Source organism: Hylobates moloch, unplaced genomic scaffold, assembly GCF_009828535.3.
Source record: "Hylobates moloch isolate HMO894 unplaced genomic scaffold, HMol_V3 SCAFFOLD_21, whole genome shotgun sequence".
Taxonomy (NCBI): domain Eukaryota; kingdom Metazoa; phylum Chordata; class Mammalia; order Primates; family Hylobatidae; genus Hylobates; species Hylobates moloch.
This window is the reverse complement of record NW_026652296.1, coordinates 19,194,772-19,214,320: the sequence shown is the minus strand read 5'-3', so window position 1 is coordinate 19,214,320 and position 19,549 is coordinate 19,194,772. Positions and strand designations below refer to the sequence as shown.

General features: G+C 39.6%; 1 protein-coding gene across 4 annotated transcripts in view; it reads right to left on the bottom strand.

Annotated features, from left to right (window-relative positions):
• The window catches only part of CHD6 (chromodomain helicase DNA binding protein 6), a 206,628-nt gene that overhangs the window by 127,525 nt on the left and 59,554 nt on the right, over positions 1-19,549 (bottom strand). For 3 of the 4 annotated variants that reach the window (XM_058433279.1, XM_058433281.1, XM_058433280.1), the window contains 2 exons: positions 14,982-15,037; positions 3,052-3,572 (listed from right to left, as the gene is read on the bottom strand). In XM_058433279.1, coding sequence (XP_058289262.1) covers positions 3,052-3,572; positions 14,982-15,014 — 554 coding nt within the window. In that variant the 5' untranslated portion in view covers positions 15,015-15,037. The remainder of the gene's footprint in view (positions 1-3,051; positions 3,573-14,981; positions 15,038-19,549) is intronic. The other variant, XM_032143088.2, reaches the window with a different exon arrangement.

The following is a 19,549-nucleotide window of genomic DNA, read 5'->3' as shown; positions in this document are numbered from 1 at the left end:
ACTGGGGAAATACCCAAATAGCAAGACTGGAAGAAGGAATGGAGCACACACGGCCCAGAACCGCCACCTCTGCTTCCGAGCGCCTGCAGTGCTGGCAGATAAACTCAAGTGAGGGAGTAACAACAAGTCTGATGGTAGCCACAAGTTAACGAATGTTTTTCAATCCAGTTTACCAATAAGAGCTGATAAATGAATGCTCATTTCTATTGACTATTTCTCAACTGATTTGGAATTGAAAAGGGAGAAAAGGCGATCTGATTTACCACCACCACCACCACTGTTGCCAACATAAATAAAGGGGCCAATAGCAGGGCTTCAGAAAGACTAGCCAGGTGGCAGCTGGCAAGATGGACTGAAGGAGGAAAAGGCCAGAAGCCCGTAAATCAGTTGTGGAGCTCCTACAGTAATCCAAGCATTAAGTGAATCATTTATAACCATCAAGTATTACCCAGGGTCTAATCGATATCTGCTCAAATCAAAACATGTACTTGAGCCAATCTGCAAGAGTAAATCAAAGAGAACAAAAAACTAAGGCTTAATTACTAACATATGCATATATACATATATTTTTAAATCAATTAACATGCTTCATATCTAAAACTGCTTCTGCCTACCAGTAGGATCACTAATTAAAGGAACCAAAACAATTTTATAAAGATATAAAAGAGAAGCAATCAAAGGCTAACCAGTCCAGAACCCTGGAGTACACAGAAGAATTCTATTATGTTACAGATCAACGTAATATAGCTCCAAAATAAAGAGAGAGAAAGCTCATGTAACTTGTCCACATTTTTAAAGAGATGATCACTTCTGTCAGCCTCCTCTAATAGGGTGTCTCTTGGACTTCTAAACCTCAAAAGGTTCTGCTGTCTTCTAAGTTAGCAGCCTTTGAAAACACTACCAAGCACTTCTCCAACTCACTTATATTTCATACAGCCTAATTAGATCAAATCAAGTTGCGTTAATATTGCTACATTTATATAACAAAGATTGTACATTTTCATGAGACAGAATCCTGATTTTGCCTATACATTTGGCATCCAACACTTTGTTAAATGCCTCCTTATTCCCCCAAAATGGAATTTATGACAGTGTTTGCACACTCATCACTTTGTTTCAGACCTCATACAATGTAAACACGAATTCCTTAAAAAAGGAGGAGTTGATAAAACTGTTAACATCAGAAACCAGTGGCTAAGTGGGCTCAGACACCTATGGCTTTCTAATGTCTTCTAGATACAAACCAAGACTTCTTATTAGGGCTATAAAACCCTCCTCTAATTACCCTAAATTCTCAAACACAATCTTTATTCCTTATTATTCTCTGTAATAATAATAAAAAAAAGTTGCCACACTAGCTCATGTCTGATCCTCCTTCTTTATTTATGCTATTATCCCAAAGCACCACTTCAGCTCCTCCAAAGTAATCTGGAGATGAAAATTATTTGCAGAGGCTGAACAGTCACTCTGCTACTCCATCCACACATTGGAGATTAGAGTATGCTCACTAGGTTCACTAAGAAACAAATCCTGTACGGTTTTAGTTAGGCAGAATCCTGAGTTTTGTCTACCTCTCTCTTGGCCGTCTGTAAGGTACTTTATGGGCATTTTCTGTAATCTACATTCCTGAGATCCCACCCAAGTTTCTTCGGTAGATGAAAGATGAAATCCCCTGCCAGACAGAAGGGAGTGAATATTATGAGGCAAAATTTTAATTTGGATTAAGAAACGATCCATCTGGTCCCAACAAGCTGTCCTTCTGAAAAAGAACTGAACCATATAGTAAACTCCAGGTTGCAACACACACCACTTAAAATGCATTCTTAAAATTACCTCCTTCATGCCTGACTAACACAGTGTGATGGCCTCATTACTTTATGTTTTGTTAGTATCCACATCAGTCTCTGTGTTTTTTATGAGTGCTCTTGGTCTAAAATAATAGATACATAGATAAATATAATTAACCTTCCCTTGCACTTAGATTTTAGACATGTAAATTCCTTAAGATAGAAATCATGTATTTGGTGTTTCCTCAAAATTCTAAATATAAAGTTCTGCACAAGGAATTTAGAAACAAAATGAGAAATATCATATTTGTATATGATGACAGATATTGAGTTTCCAGCACAAGGAATGCATTTGCTGTCTTGGTAGGATCTATACAGTGAATCTGTACCTATGCATTCTGGTCTCTCTGTAAGTCATTATGGTCTCCCCTGGTCTCATTTACTCAGCATTTCCTAAGCACTTGTCAATGTATCAAGCACTGTGCTAGACAATGAACTAGATAAACAGATCAGGAATGGTCCTGTACTGAGAGCTTGGAACCTAGGGGAAGCTAGTCAGTCCTCATCTATCTGGAACTCTGTGCATACTGATGGCTCTCTCAGGCTTCCTGCACCACTGATTCCTGTGACTGTGCATCCTCCTCATACCAGCTCCTCTGCCACTCTACACCATTGCTGTTCCAAAAATCACTGCCCTCTGTATCACACCTGGGATGTCACTTCCCTTACACCCTGTGCATGTTAACATTTTAATTCTTTTTAGTCCAAAAGGAATGGCAAGAAACTGCATGGTCAGTATTAACTAAGGTTATCTTTATCTCATTAGGAGGTAAGAAAAGTGGTTCATTTTTGGCTGAAAGCTAATATAGACACAAAGAACATATAAACATGGGATATAGGGGGTACATCTACACATCTGGCAGGATACCAGCTAGCAACTAAAGAATGCTAAGTACTAAGACCAAAAAGAATGGCTGGGGTCTGAAGGGGGTGGGGAATTCTTGGGAGTATCCTAAAAACACAAATGTCGTTTTTGAAACACCATGACTTCAGAAATGCAATGAGAAAACAGCAACCTCCAAGGACAGCCCCTTGCATTAGCACCAAGGGGTTATCCCTGCTCCCCATCCTATATAGGTGAGATGTGAAGCTTAGGCTCACAGGAGTGCAGCAGCGTTATGCCTAGGGGCTTGGGCTAATGCCAAAGGCAAATCATTCTGCACTGGCACATGCAAGTGCTCAGAGAAGGGAGAAAGGAATGTACCTGGCCTTCCTGGACTTTGTCCTGGCTGCAGAGTCAGTGCAGCTCCTCTTCTCTTTGGCCTCCTTGGTGCCCGAGGCCTCCCGGGGCTTCCGTGCCTTCTTTGCCCCATCTTTTTGCTTCGGCTCCTTGTGCTCCTTGGCCTTCTTCGGCTCCTTGGCCTTCCTGGGTTCCTTTGGCTCTTTCGGTTCTCGTTTCCTCTTTGGCTTGGGCTCTCTGTCCTTGCTTCCCTTTGCTGCACCCTCCTGGTCTCCTGGCTCCTTTTTCTTCCGTTTCTTCTTCACTCCAGTACCTCCTCCTCCACTGTCCTCCATCCCATTATGGGATGTCATTTTCCTAGGAAAAAGGGTAGCAGCTTCCTCTTCAGCAGTATACAGGTCCTTCTGAGGCAGACAGTGACTAGCAACATCTTCAATTTTCTCTTCTTGATCAGTGCTGCAGTCAAATGGGGATGGAGATTTGTAGTCAAAATTGACAGAGGCATCAGACATTGGGGAGTGATTCAAAACTTTTAAATTTGACAACTGTAAAAGAGAGAGAAACAAGCATATTACCCTTCCAATTCATGCTTCAGACAAAGAGAATTACCCAGTTTGAATACATGGATTTGCTCAACAAATATTTACTGAGTTCCCACTCTCTGTTAGTTCCTATTGTGCTAGGCCTCGGAGACAGAGTGGCAAACAGGACATACACGGCCTTTACACTTGTGGAGCTGTGCCAACATGTTGTTAGCATACTAAATCAGGATCATTCAAAGGTACACCTTTGATTTTAACTAAAAATTGTGCTGTTCTGTATGATCATCTAATCTAGCCACCAGACTGAGCACCAAATAACCTTTAGCCACTTGCAAAAACCAAACTACCTGTATAGGAGGAAGTTTTATGGTGACAGATGCCATTAGAAAGGATGTGTCACAGGTGCTGAAGGCATCCCTAACATGGAAGTTGCAAAGCTGTTTTTGAGCACCAACAAATAAAAGTACAGCCCCCCAAAGTGACTGCTTTTTAAGAAAACATCTCTTTGGGTTTAGAAGTTATATCTCATTCTTTCAGGTCTGGTGTTGCAAAAAATATTTACAATTTCACAACAAAGCTAAGGTTGGTGATAATCGGTAACAATGTGGGTGTTAGTTTCAAGGAACAGCACCTTCTCCTTGGTCTAGAACAAAGAAATAACTTAAGAAGAGCCTGGGAGGGACAAGCAGGCTTTCTAGGAAGACGGTTACAATCATCTTTGCATGATGGCTTAGAAACAGCACCATTTGTGAGGAACCTGCTCTCTTAACAAGAGGCCTGGCGTGTGCTAAAGGGCACCGACAGTTGCCCAGGTGGCATGGTTTCCCTTCAGTATGCCGGTTACCCAATCTGTGCTCAGACTTCCTGGCCCACCCTGGTAGTTACAGAGACTGTAACATTCAGCTGCATATTCCCCCTTCTGTTTTTCCAGTTTCTTTCCCTAGTCCAATGCTCCCAAACATAACATTGAGAATCCCAGGAGAAAAAGATGAAAGAAAAGAAAGATTTTTTGGGGGGCGGGGGGCAGATCTTTATCATATCAATACAGTCCAGCCTCATAAGCCTAAACACAAAAGGAATTGGTCATTCTGGCAGGACTCACTACTTTCAAAATAAATAAATTAAAAAATAAATAAATAAAAGGAAAACAATTCAGTTTGATGATCTCATTGCTGACTGAGCACTTCAGATGGCTTTGGAAAAGGAGGAGCTAAGTGGACATAAAAGGAATTTAAAATCAAATACAAAAAAAAAATCGTTAAGGTGGTAAATTTTCTATCATATGCTTTTACCACAATTTAAAAAACTGTTTTAATGGGATATAAGGCAAAAAGAAATCCAGCAGTGAGGTGACAGGTATCCAGGTAAAGTTTGGCTCCTGTGAAGTGCAGAGCTGTCCTCGCAAGATTCTTGAATTCTGTGCCAAGGATGATGCCTGGCCCTCAAGGAACAAGTTTTTGCTTAGCATGCAAGGGTGTACAGACTGAAAAAGGACGAGTCGCAGGTTTCTTAGGCTTTCAAAGATAACATAAAAGATCTACTCCCACCGAGGCAGCTTTCTGAAGGTCAGAGTGAGACTGTCTTTTCAGCTCATATCTCATGTCCAGGTCCCTTTTCTGAAGGACAGGGGTCCCCAAAGAAGCTAGAAGCAGGTGACAGTAAGGGGGCATTCAATCCTTAGGCAATAGCAAGAGCAGCAGCTAACATTTATTGAAAACATGCCATATGGGTACACTAGGGCTTGTGCAAGCCATGTTTCATGATCTCTAATCTTTAAAACAATCCCACAGGGTCAATATAAAGATGCCAATTTTGTATACAGAGAAATGGAAGATTAGTGATGTTAACTGATATGCCCAAGGCCATACGGCTACTGAGTGCAGGAGCCTGGATTTGAACTCTCCATCTGGCCAAAGCTGACACCCAATTCATTGAGCATTGTATGACCTCCCGGGGAACTACAATGATTGCTAGGCCATGAGACCAGCATGATGAAACTTGGTTAGAAATGTTAAATGCAGCCAGGCATAGTGGTTCACACCTGTAATACCAGCACTTTGGGAGGCTGAGGTGGGAGAACTGCTTGAGGTCAAGAGTTAGAGACCAGCCTGGGCAATAGAGCAAGACCCTGTTTCTACCAAAAAAAAAAAAAAAAATTTAAAACATTTGCCAGCAGTGGTGGTGCACACCTGTAGTCCTAGCTACTTAGGAGGCTGAGGCAGGAGGATCACTTGAGCCCAGTAGTTTGAAGTTACAATGGGCTATGACTGTGCCACTGCACTCCAGCCTGGGCAACACAGCAAGACTCGATCTCTTACAAATAAAAATAAAAGTTGGTGGGACTGTAAACTAGTTCAACCATTGTGGAAGTCAGTGTGGCGATTCCTCAGGGATCTAGAACTAGAAATACCATTTGACCCAGCCATCCCATTACTGGGTATATACCCAAAGGACTATAAATCATGCTGCTATAAAGGCACGTGCACACGTATGTTTACTGTGGCACTATTCACAATAGCAAAGAGTTGGAACCAACCCAAATGTCCAACAACGATAGACTGGATTAAGAAAATGTGGCACATATACACCATGGAATACTATGCAGCCATAAAAAATGATGAGTTCGTGTCCTTTGTAGGGACATGGATGAAACTGGAAAACATCATTCTCAGTAAACTATCGCAAGGACAAAAAACCAAACACTGCATGTTCTCACTCATAGGTGGGAATTGAACAATGAGAACACATGGACACAGGAAGGGGAACATCACACTCCCGGGACTGTTGTGGGGTGGGGGGAGGGGGGAGGGATAGCATTAGGAGATATACCTAATGCTAAATGACAAGTTACTGGGTACAGGAAATCAACATGGCACATGGATACATATGTAACAAACCTGCACATTGTGCACATGTACCCTAAAACCTAAATTATAATAAAAAATAAAAAAATAAAAAAAAGTAAGAATTAAAAAATAATAAAAAAAAATAAAAGTTAAATGTGATGGCATATGCAGTCACTTTGGAAAAGGTCATGCAGTTCTTGATGAAAAAGCAGGTATTAGTAATAAAATATATAAAATTATAATTGAAAAGTCTACCAGAAATGTTTGTCTTTTTAAGGCACCTTGTTGGGAGCTTTGAAAACATATTTGCTGAAGATTAAAAAATATAAGACAAAAAAAATTTCTTTCATGTGTCTCAAGGTCAGTGGGGGGAAGGCAAAGAGCCTAAATAAAAGCTTTGTTTCAGCTTCCACCAAGGGCATTAAATCACCACTTTGAAACTGGCCCTAAAAGGAACAGGTTGGAGATGATGGGCCACAAGGTGCCAAAAATATTTTACAAATTATAACAACAGTTTAAATAGAGACAAGAATCTAGGGAAACAAGAATGAAATGGAGAGGGTCCACTGGTAACACATGCAACAATGCTAGCTCATAAACTGCACTGTTAGTAAAAAACTCGTTTCTGTGATTCAAAATTATCAGTCCACAGTATTCCTGAAAACACACTTAAATACTTGAATCTAGATAAACTGGATCAGGTAAGTTGAAAAGGAGCTAAGAACTAATGAAAAAATTATGGCCCCTGGGCAGTGGTTCCAAACAGAGGTCCATGGACAAACATTTAACAGTTATTCAAGAACTTGAAAGTCAAAATAGATTCTAATTAAGAAAATCATCCAGAATAATGAGCATATCTGCTACAGAATCTTCTTCATCAGTTATAACCATTTCTACACCTTTTCAACAGAAAGCCTTGAAATAATATGCTAAAACTCAGGCAACAAAATCCATTAAATTTCAGTACATCAGGTTAAAAAAAATTAAACAAGCATATTTCACTGTATTTTTTTGTTTTGGGTCAGGAAACATATATTTCTATCTGTAAGGAATCCATACATGGATATCTGACAATCATTGCCTGTAAGCTGCTTCCAAGCTAGTACTGTTCTCTATCCAAGCTTCTGAGGAATAGAGAGAGAGCTTTTCACTCTTACTCACATAAGCAGTATTTACTGGCCATTTACATGTTTCTTTAAATATTGGCATGGCAAACAGGTATATATAGAGATGTGAAGGTTGAAAGGGAAGATACTCTCCAAGTTGTGATGACATTTCCCTCTTCCAAATTTGGGATGATTCTTTCTTTGAAAGAAAAATTAAATAAAGTGATACTACTATTAGACTTCCCCCAACTTTTCCTAAAAAGTATGCATATTTTATGTGAAATATAGTAATTAAGGAATTTAAATATTTTTCATTTAAAACTTTAATACACTTATCAAAATTAATAACTTTTGCACTTTAAAGAACATTATCAAGAAAGTACAGTTGGCCCTCTAGATCCATGAGTTCTGCATCTATGGAGTCAACCGAGGATTGAAAATATTTGAAAACAAACAAACAGTTAAAAATGACAATACAACATAAAAATACATATTTAAAAACAATATACAACAACTATTTATGTAGCATTTGTGTTGTGTTAGGTATTATAAGTAACCTAGAGATGATTTAAAGTGTATGAGAAGATGCGTATGGGTTATATACAAATACTACACCATTTTAAATAAGGGACTTGAGCATCCTCAGATTTTGGTATTCATGGAAGGCGTTAGAACAATCCCCCATGGACGCTGAGGAACAAGTGCATAAAGAAAATCCCCAGAATGGGAGAAAATATTTGCAAATTATTTATCAGATAAGGGTCTAGTGTCTACAATATATAAAGAATTCTTACAACTCAATAATAAAAAAGAACCAAATTCAAGGCCACAATGAGGTACTATTTTATACCCACCTAAGATGGCTATGATAAAAAAGACAAGACAACAATAATTTTGGCAAGGATATAGAGAAATTGAAACTTTCATACATTGTTGGTGGGAATATAAAATGGTGAAGCCACTTAACAGTGTGACAGTCCTTCAAGAAGTTAAACAGTTAGCAAATGATCCGGCAATTCCATCATAGATACACACACACACATACACACACACACATACACAGAACTGAAAACAGGTGTTTAAACAAAAACTTACACACAAATGTTCACAGCAGCACTATTCACAATAGCCAAAAGGTGGAAGCAACTCGGTCCATCAACAGATGAACAGGCAAACAAAATGTTGTATGTCCATACAATGGCATATTATTCAGCCATAAAAAGGAGTTAAGTGGGGCCGGGTGCAGTGGCTCACACGTATAATCCCAGCACTTTGGGAGGCCAAGGTGGGCGGATCACATGAGGTCAGGAGTTCAAGACCAGCCTGGCCAACATGGTGAGACTCCGTATTTACTAAAAACACAAAAATTAGCCAGGTGGGGTGGCATGCGCCTGTAATCCCAGTTGCTTGGGAGGCTGAGGCAGGAGAATCGCTTGAGCTTGGGGGGCGGAGGTTGCAGTGAGCTGAGATTGCGCCACTATACTCCAGCCTAGGTGACAAAGTGAGACTCTATCTCAAAAAAAAAATAAAAATAAAAAAATAAAAAAGGAGTGAAGTACTGAAACATGCTACACCATGGATAGACCTTGAAAACATGCTAAATGAAATCAGCCAGACACAAAAGGCCACATATTGTATAATTCCATTTATATGAAATGCTCAGCAAAAAACGAACTCAAAGAGACAAATTGGGGGTTACGAAAATGTTCTGAAATTAAATAGTGGTGATGTTTACACAATCTTGTGAATATTCTAAAAACCACAAAATTGCACATTTTTAAAGGGTGGATTTTATAGTATGTAAATTACATTTTCATTTTGAAAAATCCAGTACTAGGACATACCAAAATTGGTGCTGTCAAATATTGCTGGCAAGAGTATCAACTATTAAAAGCCTTTTTTTGCAGGACAGAGTAGCAATATGTAGTGAATTCCTGTAATTTTATGTTGCCTCAACATCCATTTTGGATGTACACTGGACTTTCTCATACCAGAAGTGGAGCTTGATCACCCTTGATACAGTTTCTACCCTTGACCCTGCCTCCTCCCAGTTCCTCAAGGTGGTCAATCCAGATATCTGCCTTTTACAACTGCCTCCTGGTGACCACCCACCTATGGGACAGCCAAAGAGCCTACCTACATGTCTTGCTCCACTGACCCCCGTACCCTGCATGGACTGCCCAGATACACCGCAGTGACTCCACTGAACTCTAACTGCTTGCTCTAAACCCAGCAATTAGAACTCCCTGCAGGAAACCTGCTTGGGTAATGGGTAATGGCCTGGACCCTAATGAAGGCTTTGATCTATGGGTTGGTTCATCTTTCTTTCTTGCTCTCCACACACTGACTGAACATGCGTGCCCTGGACAGCTCTTCACTTCTCACTGGCTCTGTGAGGTGTGCTGCTCTCTTCTCTCTAGGATCTGCAAGTAATAAAACTGCTTCTGTTATTTCATGTTTTGTTATGCTGTCTTCTCTGTATCTCACCTGACTGACACACATTAACCTAACTCTCCTCCTGGTCAAGGCTCTCCTAGAGAGTGGTTATCTTGGTAGGAATAAACTGGACACAGGACACAGGTTAGACGAGCCACAAGGTGTCTGCCAGTATAAATAAGTCTTCTGTGAGAGGGACACCTGGTCACTGGTCACTTGCATTAGGCTGCCCTTCAGGATAGAGAAGTATCTGGTGAAAGGCACACTGTAAACACACACGACCACACCACTGGGGCCCCATTAGGGCAGTGCTAGAAATTACAGCCACTGTCCAGGGAGCGACCTTAAGACCAAATTAGAGAAAAATACAACAAAACAATACTAAAATTTTAATTGTGGATATCCTTTTAAACGGGGCAACTTCTCTTCCAGGGCATAAATAAAGGAAACACATAATAACTCCAAAGGATTATGTATAAGAATATCTGATACACAATTGTGTTTAATAGAGAAAAAAGCTATAAATAACCTGTTTGCCAATCTTTAGGAAAATATTTAAATTAATAGTACACCCATCATCTGGAATAACACTATGCAGCCATTATTATACAGAGGTTTAAAAGACATGAAACATGTCTACATTTGGGAAGCAAAAAAAGAAAACCTATGGTCTAATCACATTTTTGTTTTTAAAAAATACTGTATGAATGCTAGCTTTTTAAAACAATTTTTTAAAGTCTGCAAGGGCACAGACCAAATGTTAACCATCATTATATCTGGGCAATACAACTGTGGGCAGCTTTCACTTCTTTTTTGTTCTTTGTTTCTACCTGTCTCCCATGAGTAGAATGTAAGCTTCAAGAGGCAGTGATTCTGTGGTAGTATCTAGAAAAGTACCTGGCTTATGGTATAATTCAATCCTGTGGTTACCGAATGAAAGAAACAGTTATCTACAATTTGGAAAAGAGAAAAAGGAAGTCTATAGAATTGTACATGTAAACACAAATGGCAATAAATATCTGTGCATAGAACAAATAATGGAAGAAAAACAAAGTGTTAATAGTAATCATTTGAGGCTATGCAAATTTGGTTTATTTCTAATAGACATCTACAATTTCGATAATGAGAATGTATTATTTTCATGGTTATTTTTAACAGAAAAACGTTCACATACATATTATAGAAAAATTTTACAGACTTCCATAATAAGCGGGAAAAACTGTTTTACCAGACAATTCATGTTTCTCCCAATCATAAGGATTCAAGAATCAAAGGCAGCATGAGAGGTGCCAGCACTGACAGATTACATTTGACTGAGGTGCAGGACAAAGTGTGCACTTTGCACCTGGGCTGGAAAGGCCACCACAAACCCTTCATCCAGCTGTGCTTCCTTGCACCTCCAACCCAAGTAGTGAGCAAGGCCTGGCCGGCTCCTGCTGCTGGCTGGCTTTGGAGTCTTCTATCTTCTCCAGCAGGGAGAAGATGGTGTTCTGTGTTAGAAATTAGCTAAACATAAAAATGAGTAGAAAAGCTGATCAAAATTTGCAACCTTCTATCTTTTTTTAAAGTTCAAATAATAAAAATGAAAATTCAAAGTAAGAGGTAACTGTTCCTATTAATAGATCAGTTTGTGGACAACATTTCAGGTAGCTAAAGTTATTTCTTAATTAAAATTAGGATTGTGTTAGTTTTTTCACCTTTACTTTCTTCTGAAAGATTTTTTTTTAAACAGATATTTGACTACGGAACATACTAAATGCAGAAAAAAAACACCCCACATGTCCTCAGCTTTTATTTTGCTGCAATTGTACTGGAACTTCAGCAAAGACGTCTGTGTGGAATTAGCAAGACTGAGCAGAGTGGGGGCAGGAACAACGTCTGATTGTGCATTTGTATGTCTCTTTCTCTCTCTCTTTCTGCATTTAGTATACAGACAGTCCCCGACTCATAATGGTTTGACTTATGAATTTTCAACTTTATGACAGGTTTGTCAGGACATAACTTCATCGTGAAGTCCAGGAACATTTCTATTTCAATCTATCTCTGCTGAGGAGTCCTGGGCTTTAGGTGACAAAGCAGGTACTTTGATCCTGATGTTCTTCACATAGTCACAGCTGGTTAGAACCAGGAGGAAGAGAGTTCAGTCGCAGGTATTTAAGGATAATTCAGGCGGAGAAATCCAGTAGGCTCTTGGATAATTTTCCAGGAAAAATTTCTACAAGAATGAATTAGACTGCCCAGCAAGAATAAAGAGAGAAGAGAAAACAGGACCAAATCCTGACACACACACTAATGTTTCAGGATCACCAGAGGAAGAAGAACCTACAGAGTGAGAAGAAACAGTGAGATAAGCGAAGTTCGTGGGAAAAAATGTAAGACTGAAAGCATGGTATCCCATAAGCCTGAAGAAGAGAGCATTTCAAGACAGAATCATCACAGGTGTCAAACGCTGCTGAGAAGCAGGTAAGTGAAGCACTAAAGAGTGGTCAACAGATTTGGTAATGTCATTTTTTTCAAAACCTTTCCACCCCCAAATACTTGACTCTGTCATTTTTAGTCTCCACCTCTGCTTCCATATTTTCGCAATTAAAATGGGGAGATGGGGATAGGAGATATTTTTATGATGTTTCAAGAGTCTTAGAAATTTGAAATCTCTAAATCTGCAGTCAACCTAATTCTTGTTAATTCTAGGCAGTAACAAAAACTGTGGGCTAGTATATGGCTAAATTTAGATGCTGACAGGGAAGAATTAGAAGGAGAGAGGGAAAATAATAATAACTGCCTGTGTTGTTTTTGTAAACTACTTTTATTTCCAACTATGGCTTTGGGTAGACCAAAACCTCACAGTAACTCAATTTCCTAATCTGCCTAAGTGGAATGATGTTTGCTCCACCAACAAAGGCCAGGAGATACGTCTTTCAGAATTATTTGGTGATATATTCTAGGACAAGTAGATGCTGAACAATCTAGTGGGGTGAATAAGACTATTTTCCTACCTGTTCATTCCTGGCCCACATGTAGTTTTACTATAGCTTTGGGTTACCAGAGGCCCTAGGCCCAAAACTTAGGCCAACTCTGCTCCTATCACTCCCACATAATAAACCAGGACACCGGCCTACAGTTAGAAAGACTGTATTTGGCTGGGCACAGTGGCTCACGCCTGTAATCCCAGCACTTTGGGAGGCCAAGGCAGGTGGATCACAAGGTCAGGAGATCGAGACCATCCTGGCTAACATGTTAAAACCCCGTCTCTACTAGAAAATACAAAAAATTAGCCGGGCATGGTGGTGGGCTCCTGTAGTCCCAGCTACTCGGGAGGCTGAGGCAGGAGAATGGCGTGAATCCAGGAGGCGGAGCTTGCAGTGAGCTGAGAATGCGCCACTGCACGCCAGCCTGGGTGACAGAGCGAGACTCTGTTTTCAAAAAAAAAAAAAAAAGAAAGAAATATAAACCTGCTCACATACTACAAATGACAATAGTTTGGAGGGTTTGGGGTTCTCTTCAGTAATGTATTCTTTGAGACAGAGTCTTGCTCTTGTCCAGGCTGGAGTCCAATGGTGCAATCTCGGCTCACTGCAACCTCCACCTCCCAGGTTCAAGTGATTCTCCTGCCTCAGCCTCCTGAGTAGCTGGGATTACAGGCACTCACCACCATGCCCGTCTAAGTTTTTTGTATTTTTAGTAGAGACGGGGTTTCGCATGTTGGCCAGGCTGGTCTCAAACTCCTGACCTCAGGTGATCTGCCTGCCTCGGCCTCCAAAAGTGCTGGGATTACAGGTGTGAGCCACTGCATCCAGCCAGTAATGTGTCCTTTTTAACAGCAGCATAATATTCCACTAGGTGGGTGTGCTGATTTAAACAATCCACTTTTTGATAGATGTGTACGTTCTTTTCCATTTTTGCTATCATACGTGAAACAACAATTTAACCCTTTATACACACAGTTTTGCACATCTGAGTATATCCACAGGGTAAGTTCCTGGTACATGGAACTGCATTCCATGTAGCATTTGCCTATCAGCTGACAACTCTTTGAGCTAGAACAGATATAAATCCAGTGTGTAGACAGTATTTAGTCACTGCTCTTCTTGTTATCTGGCAGCAGATGAATTAACTAATTCCCCAAACCAACCTAGCCATTGAGGACAGACCAGGGGGTAGTCCTTGTAACCATAACCCTAACCCATAACCCTAAGTCACCCTATTATTAGACTAGGGTTCCCTAGAAGCAAACTGGAAAGGTAGGAGTGGCTAGTCTCACCCAACCTCTTTGTTACAGAGTCCCAGTGAAAAGCAGGGATTTAGATACCCCAGGTCCCAGGCTGTCAATCAATTCTGTAAAAGAAAAATCAACCCATCAGAAATAGCCCATTTCCAAGAGACAGAGACAGTCTCCCATCTGACCTCCCTGAGTGAGGTCTCAGAGCTCCTTTGAATATATTACACTCACGGCATAGCAGTACCAACCAAGGAAAGAAATCCTGGCAAGATAAATCACTCTCCAACCCACACGCCCTTCAAAATACCAAATGCCAAAGAGTTGATGCTCCCATTCTTCCAAATATTTCACTATTCTCTCTAGGGGGAACCCATCCACAGATCATTATAAATAAGGAATTAGTAAGTAAGAATGCTTTTAGTTTAACCAAAAATCCAGAAGGATAAATATATAAACTATGAAGAATCGGTCACATCTCTCTTTCAGAAAAGACTCAAAGCTGTTCAAAGGGAGGAAATGTTTCTCTTCTACTTGGCTAATTTGAATAATATTCTGATATACAGTTTTCATTTGAATAATATTCTGATACACAGTTTTCACATACTCCTACGTGAAGATGAACTGAGCAACAAGAAAAATCCATATTATTAAGTCATTCAGAACAGAGCTCTCAGTTACTATAATACAGGCAACAGGGAAAGTACCAGAGATTAAGGGATGAGCCAACACTGCCAGTGTCTCCCCTTGTTGAAAAAGCACCAAGATACGCCAGATGCATTCACTTAAATGAAAAGTGATCACTTACCTGCTTCTCTTTCTTCTGTATTTTCATTTTCATCTATTGAAGGAAGATATTTATTTCTGTAAAACATTTTTAAAAAGGCAAAGATTATCACAAAACCCAAAATAAAACATTTTCAACATCTCCAGATTACTGTAACACACAAGGAAAACAAACAGGAGATTATTTCTGCAGAACATTTATGTCCAACAACCTCCAGAGCCCTAAGTGTACACCTAATTAGATCTAACTCTGTTAGACCCTAATTTATTGCACCCAATAAAATGAAGTCAAAAAGATATTGTCTTTGTAGATTAAATCAGTTATAAAAGATGCTGGCACGTATGAAAGTTAGTGGTAACTAATAAAGGAACAAAACAATAACATGCCTTTATTGAGGGGTATTAGGAGACGGGAAGGAAGTAAGGCAAGCCCTCATCCCTTTTGGAAGAAAACAATCAATGATGTCTACAATGGAAAAATCAAGAAAGAGAAATATAGACAATAAAAAAGAGCTAAGAGTTCCATGCAGTTCTCTCTAAGGAGTGAGACAGGATTTGGTATCTTATTTGACAATTTAAATCATGTGCATTTATTACTTGAAAAAATAATTCCATTGCAATATTTCATACGATTTTTTTTAAAGGACTGATTTTACTCTACCCAGGACTTAAGCCCCCATCCCCACTGCAACCATAATGTCCTTGACGACACTGAACTTCTCATAAATGACTTGTGAGCACCATAAAAGCCCAGTAATTGTCTTTAGAGGTACAAAAGCATGTTGGGGCATCTCAGGGAAAAGAACAAACCCTAGTCTAGGAAACCCAGAATTTGGGGCTGCCTGCGTCACTAACTAGTACTACTGCCTCAGATCTGAAGCTCTTACCCTCCTTATACAAACAATACAAGGATTATAGACTCTCAGGCTTCTGGTTGTAGCTGGGATATAAACACTGCTTCCTATTTTTTGCTGACTTTGATTTCCTGGTCATCCCACACAGCTACAGAACACCACTCACTCAGAAAACCAAATTACCCGTAAGTTTCCTAATTATTTCTCATATCCAAACGAATGTGATGTATAGGCATTAAGTCTTAATAGAGCTTTTAAGATTAGAGCTTTAAGATTAAAGTGAGATAAGTATTTGAGGTGGTAGATATGTTAATTAGTTTGACTTAATTATTCCACATTGTATTCATAAATGATGACATCACTTTGTAACCCAAAAATATATACAACCATAATTTGTCAATTTGCAATTTAAAAAAGGTTAAAGTGAGATAGTTCCAATTCTAAGTAAGTTCATGGCATGTTGGACGCAAACAGAAAAATGAAAGACATGATTCCAATCATCCTTGGGACTGCAATTACAGTTTATCATTTTAATGTCTGTCAATTTAGATTTTTTTCCCTCTAAGAGTTAGAGGCATTTTCTATTAAAAGAACCACAAAATGCCATGGAATCTGTCCTAGAGAGACATGTCTACCAAGGTACTGCTGTTTGCAAAGAGTGCAGTGGCCAAGGAGGTAAGTAGTTGGAAAGCAGGCATGGTCGGGTGCTAAGATGAAGGGGAGGAGGGTAGAGACTAACTGGCTAAATCAGGGAAAGGCAAGTCCAGTTAGTAAATGGTGCTTCTAAGAATCAATGCAAGGGTTAGTGTTTGATAGGACAGTTATTTACCTGAAGAATCCATAAATTCCAGATAAATGGTAAGTGCTCTGAACCAAGGCAATTAAAATTTAGAAAAAAATTATCTCCTAAGCTTCATTACAGTGGAGTCAGTTCTAGGTAACTTATGTTAGTACAAGTTTATCTCCTTTATCTCTATTCTTTAAATTATCAGGCCCCAGAAAACTGACATTCTCAACCATCACAAACTGCCACAAAGTCAAAAATAAATAGGTTTGGGGGAAAATTCCAGCTAATCAAAAAGGGTATTATCAATAAGACATATGTGTAGAAAGTAAAGAGTTTCCTCTTCGAAGTTCCCCTTCTTGTTAAAGAATAAATCGTAAGTGTTAGAAGTAGTAGTTTCTTTTAAAGACTAACTTTCTTCAAGCCTCCTTGCTTTGGGCTAATAACCCTTTGTCAGGCCCTGGATCCTAAGTAACTGTTGGACATGCTCACAGGCACGTTCCAGCTCACAGCCTATGCCCATTCCTTATTTGGAAATGTTATTGCTTCCTTAAACCTTTCATAAGAACTTCCTCTCCTTCTTTGTTCTTCCCCACACTTACCTATTTAGGAAAGTTTTAGGCTATTAGCAAATTGGGTATTAGTTTAAGAGTGTGAGGTCCAGCTCCAGCCAATGGATGCAGGACACAGCAGTGAGGATGATCCAAATGTGTAAGGGATAAATATGTCTGCTTTTCCTTTGTTCAGGTGTGCTCTCATCATTGTTTCATCTGCGATTGAGTACCCTTTCTGCAGAAAGTAAAAATCGCCTTGCTGAGAGATCTTTTGTCTCTGTGCTGACTTTTCTTTGTGGCACCAATTATTTCTAATAATTTTGGTATTTCTAACAATATGTCTCAAATAAAATTCTGCCCAACAAAATGAAATCATTAAAAATTACAGAAAGGTCAAGTACAATGGCTCACACCTGTAATCCCAGCACTTTGGGAGGCCAAGGCAGGTGGATCACTTGAACCCAGGAGTTTGTGACCAGCCTGGGCAACATGGCAAAAACTTGTCTCTATAGAAAACACAAAAATTAGCTGGTGTGGTGGCTTCCACCTGTGGTCCCACCTACTCCGGAGGCTAAGGTAGGAGGATCATCTGAGTCTGGGAGGTCCAAGCTGCAGTGAGATCACACTACTGTATTCCAGCCTAGCTGACAGAGTGAGGCCCTGTCTCAAAAAACAAACAAAACAAAACACTACAGGAAAACTCTACCAATGTTAATAAAAAATTACTTTTGTAATGTATAAAGAACTGATACAATTACGATGCAGCAGGGACATCAGAAAGCACAATTTCTGATTCACTACCACAAACTAGCACTGGAATAAAAATAAGCAGGGCACCTAACACTGCCAGGAATGTGGGAAAACAGGTCCTACTTATCATTGCTAATGGCACTTTAACTGTTTCAAGCTTTCTGAAGAGCACTCAGGCAATGTGCCACTATATCTATGAACATTTTCAATCCTTTTATAGGCCAGTTCTACTTTAAGGAATATCTCCCAAGGCCATGGCCATGAGCGGGTAGGAAATGAACCTGACGCCTAGGGGAAGGTTAGAGATGAGGTGGGTGAAATGTGAAAATATCCCATCAGACTTGGCCAGTCTCTGAGACAGACAGAATGTGCATGTGAAATCTGAATGATGGCGATGTTACTGTAGAATAACTGAAATAACTAGTTCACTGAAAGCAGACTGGCAAATCTCATGTTACTGTCAAATCATTTCTGGCACCCCAACAGATCACAAAACACACCAGCATGCTGCCACCCCACAAGATAACAAACGTCATCAACATCAGTAGGTGTTCAATAAGCATTTATTGACTTGTCCTTCTCCAGACAGCACCCCATAATTTATAAACACTCTTAAATTATCTCTACTTTTTAAATCTTTTTAAAGGCACACATTAAAAAATATATAAAACAATGTCATCTTTTTGTAAGGCTAAATTTTATGTACTAGGAATAGATGAATAGATACACCCTAAAGCTTGTACTTCTGCACAATGCTGGAAATGGCTTTACAGTCTCTGCTGCCATCACTCAGAAGTTCTGACTAGATCCTTCTGGCTCAATAAAGAACAAATCAAAACGTAATTTCAGGGTCTCAATACTTAATCAGAAACATAATACAGATAATTCTACAGATAATTCTGTGTGGGCAAACCAGAAAACTTGTCAACAGTGGAAAATATCAAGTGTATAACTTCTGAACTGGGGAAACTGGTGGGAAGCTAGTGGGACTCCCGCTCTCCTTGCTGCATTATGTATGAGTGCTTCCGTAGGAGTGCAGCATTTAATTACCTTAACATGAAGGTAAGCTGCTAATGATGTAAAAACAAACAATATAAAAGCTCCCATTCTTTCTTATACTCACCCATCTAAGGATGCTCCTATTAAGAAAAATGGGTACCAAGTTTCAATTAGAACATTTTGAAAGTTTTCTTTTTTAAAATTACTCCTCTCTCTCCAGTTCAAAAACTCTGCAACAGTGCCTCATCTCCTGGGGACAAGTAACCTTTCCATCTGTATTTGAGATCCACCCTCTCTCCCCCTTCTCAGTCACCTCAGTCTCTTGATTACCTCCCGGTTACTCTTTCCTCACTTCATTCGGGACTCTCCTCAAATATCACCTTAGCAGCAATGCCTTCCCTAGCCAGCCTACAGAAAACAGCACCCCCACCTCCCACCCACCACCACTGTTATCCTCTTACTCTAATTTCATTTTCCTCCAGGTACTTATTACTCCCTGATATTGTATTATAGTAATACCTTAATGTCCAGACTCTTGGAAAAAGCTACAACTTTCTGTGAAACGACTTTAAGTGAAACAACTTAAGGCAGGTCCTCTAATCAACATTATTTGATTACAATGTTGATAAGAAAAAAAAATTAGTTTCCT